This window comes from Apium graveolens, chromosome 7 (assembly GCF_009905375.1).
Source record: "Apium graveolens cultivar Ventura chromosome 7, ASM990537v1, whole genome shotgun sequence".
Taxonomy (NCBI): Eukaryota; Viridiplantae; Streptophyta; class Magnoliopsida; order Apiales; family Apiaceae; genus Apium; species Apium graveolens.
Genome location: NC_133653.1, coordinates 266,459,038 through 266,463,843, shown reverse-complemented (window position 1 = coordinate 266,463,843; position 4,806 = coordinate 266,459,038). Strand labels below are relative to the sequence as shown.

Here is a 4,806-nt window from a genome sequence, read left to right as displayed (position 1 = left end):
ATTATCATTTAGTTGCATTCACGTAGTTGCATACATGCACTAGGTTTGTTTTGTAGTTTTGAGTCTGTTTATGCTTGAGGACAAGCACAGATTCAAGTTTGGGGGTGTGATAAGTGGATTTTATATCTACTTGAAACGCTTCATTATAAGCTTAAGTTGGTGTTTTGGACACAAGTTATTGGTATTTTTGATGTGTTTTTGTGTCTTTGTATTACAGGCATTAGTGGATGAATAAATGAGATTTTCAAGGAAATATACTGAAAGAAGGTCAGATTTTGAAGTCAAGACCATTCTTATGTTGAAGAGCATCTCGATAGCTTCGCGTGGACTATTGGATCGTCAAATTCTGACAAATGAAACTCAAATTATGGCCAAAAAAAGAAAATGCAGTCAAGGAGGCAGAAATCCCGCGCGCCCGCACCGCAGAGAAGCAATCCCGCGCGCCTGCGCCGTGTCCCGCGCGCCTGCGCCGTGTCCCGCGCGCCTGCGCCGTGTCCCGCGCGCCTGCGCCAGCCTCCTGTCCCAGAATCCTGATTTGAGTATGTTTTTGAGAATTGGAAAGCCCGGGACTTCCAGAAGCCTATATAAACCAAAAATAAGACGTTTTTAATAAGAAGGAGCCAAGAGAGAGCAATACGAAGACCTAGAGAGTACAAGACGGCTACAGAGAAGAAGACTTTTATATTATTCAATATAGATGATACTTTGGATGCTTGTTTTCGATTTGTCTTTGAACCCTAACACTCTTATATTGTTTATTATCATGTTTTCATTGGAACCCATGGTGACGATGAGTTCGATTATGAACTAATCGTTGTCATGAGGTTCTAACGGATTTATCTATGGATTTCAATAGTTAATTGTTTTATAATCCTTTGTGTTTGGTGATTTATGATTTCCTAGTTTGGTTGTGCTTATTCGTCTTTGATGCGTAGCTAACATCTAAGATTGTTTGTTAATCTCTATTGAAGCGACATTGAATATAGAGGTTTAGAACTTGGCATGCTAGCATAGGTTTATGTATGAATTGACATGCATAATTCGTGGGTAATTTTAACCATCTTATAGACATATAGGGACTAAGCATAATTGGTATATATTCAACTTCTATCTTAATTATGGATATTTGATAGTAAGGTATTCGTATAACGAAAGTTAGCATATACTAGTTTCGTGTTATCTGATTAGTTGTCATCACCATCACATGCTAAGGTAAAAGATATAAACATTGAATGAAGTATTTAATGAAGTTAGAATCCCATGTTTATTCTCATATAAGTAATTCAATCTTAATTCTCTTAGTTAATGTTATTTAGTATAATCTCTTAATTAAATCAAAACTCAATTTGTTACTTGTCTTAGCATTGAACGATAACCATACATTGTTGCATAAGTGCATAATCTGAAGTTAACCTAAACCAGTCCATGTGGGAACGAACTTGACTTACAACTTATACTACTTGTGATCGCGTACGCTTGAATGTATTTTCGCATTAGAATTACAGCGAACAGTGGCTGAGGCTCAGTTACTCCCTCCAGGGTTCCTCCTTGGGTGGAGGCATAGGTTGAGTGCGGGGTATCTCCACTGTTGATGAAATTGTTTGGGTCCTGCCAGCCGGTGTTCCTTCAGGGGCGTTGTTTCTGCTCCGTGTGTTCACCATGGTTGTTGTTATGCTTTCCCACAAACGGCGCCAAATGTTATGGGTAAAAACTTAAGGTGTATTTATTGCTAGGGTTCTTGAGTTTCGAGGCTCGATTTGACTGCTCTTGTGTCTCGTGACTCAATCTGCCTTCACAATATGCCTACGTACCTTGCTGTTTGCCAATGATCAAGTCAAATGCGTAGTTCTGATTTGTGGTGTGAGACCCCTTATTTAGGTATGAAATACCTTGAGTTAGATTAGGGTTAGGAGACTTGGCGAACAAGTCTCAGACTTTGGATAGATATTGGAGTCCCTGAAGGTAAAGATTGACTTTCCTATAACACTGTATGACTTGAGGATTACTCTTTTAAGAGTCTGATTCTAACTTGAACTTGGTTTCCCACATATAACTTGGGCTGATATCAGACCTACGAATTTAATAATAATCCCTCTGGACCCTCGAAACCCAATTAATGTCACATTAATTATTGGGCTTAATAACTGGGTTTCGTCCTTGGACCAAATCAGGCATAATTAATGCGCTTATTTATTACGCAATCAGGGTTATTTTTATCCCCTATCAGCAGGGTTATTTATTTTTATGTTGAACAATTAAATCCGTCAAATTTTGAGTATGTATTATAACTGAATAAAATTTTTTAAGTCATATTGCTAAAAAGTACACGTAATCCTTTTTTATTTACTTTTCAATTTCTTAAAATTGTAGTATTTAATTAAATTTCGGTTAATTTAAAAAAAAATCCTAACATTTCGGAGTCTTAGAGGCGACAAAAAATAAACTGGCACCTGAAAAAGTTACTCTAATTATTCATATAAACTATTATATTAAAATATGCAATAACCGATTAATAGTTATTATAAAAGACAATTTTCTTAAAATATAATTCCATCCAAAAATATATATATATATATAGAGAGAGAGAGAGTTAACATATTCAACAATCTCAAATGCAAAGACAAGATCACCATCCTAATAACAAATCAACAATCATGCAAAAGGCCCATTGGGCTAAACATGCAAAGTATGCTACGTATACTATTTTTCTTCAATATAAGTTTTCTTCAGCCCACGTGGTTATCGGATGGTAAAATTGTTGATACCAAGTTGTTTCAAAATCTTTCTCAGCTCCGAAACCAGCTCCGATCTCCGGTAATTCTTCTCGTGGTAGTCCTTAAAATTTCTAGCATGAACAATCTGGAAGCTGTACTTGTGCGTTGCATCATGTATTTCTTTAAGGTCCAAACTTTTCTGAGCATGCCAGCTTTCAGGCTGACTTCCAAGTGACCTGCAATAGTCAAAAAATAATAATCTAACTCATCTAAAATCTTAAGGTGTTAGAAGAACGACTTACTAGGACATGAAATTGTATTCAGAATCAGAATTCACTTACTCATCTATCTTCAGCTTTAGAGTTGCAATAGTCTCCGAGGAAGTCGTACTACTGACAAGAATCTCAAAAGTTTCCATTAATTCGGAGCTCCGGTTTAAATTGCTAATAGATTTGGTGAGTAATGCAGAATTCAGACAAGTCACTTTCTCGTTCTTCTCCTTCAAGAAAACTGTATGCGTGAGCCACATCTCTTGAACGACCAACTGCGGATTATGTTAAATATCAGGATAAAAGACATAAGTTTGTTTTATATACTCTGATCTGCAATTGTAGAGATATTGAATCACCTGTTCACTGTCAATGATACAGTGGTCGCCTATGTCAAACGGGTGCATCACTAAAACAAGCATAATTCCTTCCGAAATCATTTTCAAATAATCACGAAACAATAATGCCACAATGAATAGAAGAGACGAGATCATGAAAACTACAAACTTGGTTGGTCCAAACCCCAACAGAAAACACCACACAAGAGCTACTAAGAATGATAGGTTCACATTGACAATTCTATTCAACTGCTTTATGATATTACTGGTACTGCTTAAGGAACGAACCAGAAGCTTGCGCTCATCCCAAACATTAACCTGTTAAAAAGAATATGTTCATTAGATTGTGTGTGTGTGTGTGTGGGAGAGAGAGAGAGAGGGAGAGGGAGAGAGAGAGAGAGAGAGAGAGAGGGAGAGAGGGAGAGAGAGAGGGGGGGAGAGAGAGAGGGAGAGAGAGAGAGAGAGAGGGAGAGAGGGAGAGAGAGAGAGGGGGAGAGAGAGAGGGAGAGAGAGAGAGAGAGAGAGAGAGAGCAACTGTTTCATGATATCATTATGGGAAATAAACAGAGCATGATTAGTAAATTATAATTACCATCCACTTTCTGAAAGATGCTTCACTAATGCTTTTTGTTTCATTGGCACCTTCAAACAATTGAAGAACATTTGGTATGTCGTATTTCTTCATGACCCATTGAAGATCAGTCTCCTGTATATCCCTATTCAACATAAAAATTTAACAAACTACATAACTAAACCACAGGAAAGAACAGAGAGGAAGATATAGCGGAGGTAGATATTGGTATACCTAAGCTCGTAATAAAAACAGAGAGGAAGATATAGCGGAGGTAGATATTGGTATACCTAAGCTCGTAATCTGTTAAGTTTTTGAAAACCATTAAAATGGCATTTTCAACTTGATGTTCATCTTCAAAGTTACTGTTTTCAAAAGCATCACATATAGTGTGTAACCTTGTACACGCTAGGAGAAGCATTTTTGCAAGTGCTGCTTTAATCCATCTCAGTTGAGCTCTTATGGTTCCGCTATCAGAATAGTTGATTCTTATCCGAGGTCTCAATAACGTCTGAAGAACGTACTCATGATAGATCAAATTTTGCATGTTTTTGAAGAAGTTCTTGTCACGAAAATGACAATCCAATATCTTCAAGATCAAAATCTTCAACATCCTCATCCCAGTGGCAATTACATAAGTAGCAATTGTACGTGTAACAAAGTGAATAACAAGAACTGACAAGTCCAATTTGATTAAAAAGAACCAAGACAAGAAGATTGAAGAAGAGCAGAAGTGCTTCAAACTTGTTTTAAGAGCTAAAACAAAATAAAGAGCTTTGATTGTCTTCATCACAAAATATCTTTCAATGAAAAACACGAGAGCAGTGACAATCAAGCTACTAAAGATAAAAGTACAAAATACGAGCAGAAGAAATGTAAGGCATTGAAAAACCACAGGAGTGTGCATGAGCATA

The 4,806-nt window shown here is 37.0% G+C and overlaps 1 protein-coding gene across 1 annotated transcript; it reads right to left on the bottom strand.

The window, feature by feature from the left end:
• Nucleotides 1-2,636: 2,636 nt before the first annotated feature.
• LOC141670670 (mechanosensitive ion channel protein 10-like) lies at nucleotides 2,637-4,503 on the bottom strand. Its single transcript, XM_074476621.1, has 5 exons — nucleotides 4,183-4,503; nucleotides 3,914-4,037; nucleotides 3,343-3,639; nucleotides 3,056-3,258; nucleotides 2,637-2,950 (listed from the first exon to the last, which is right to left on the bottom strand). Exons 1-5 carry the CDS (start codon nucleotides 4,437-4,439, stop codon nucleotides 2,740-2,742), a joined length of 1,092 nt encoding a protein of 363 aa, XP_074332722.1. The 5' UTR covers nucleotides 4,440-4,503; the 3' UTR covers nucleotides 2,637-2,739.
• Nucleotides 4,504-4,806: the final 303 nt, after the last annotated feature.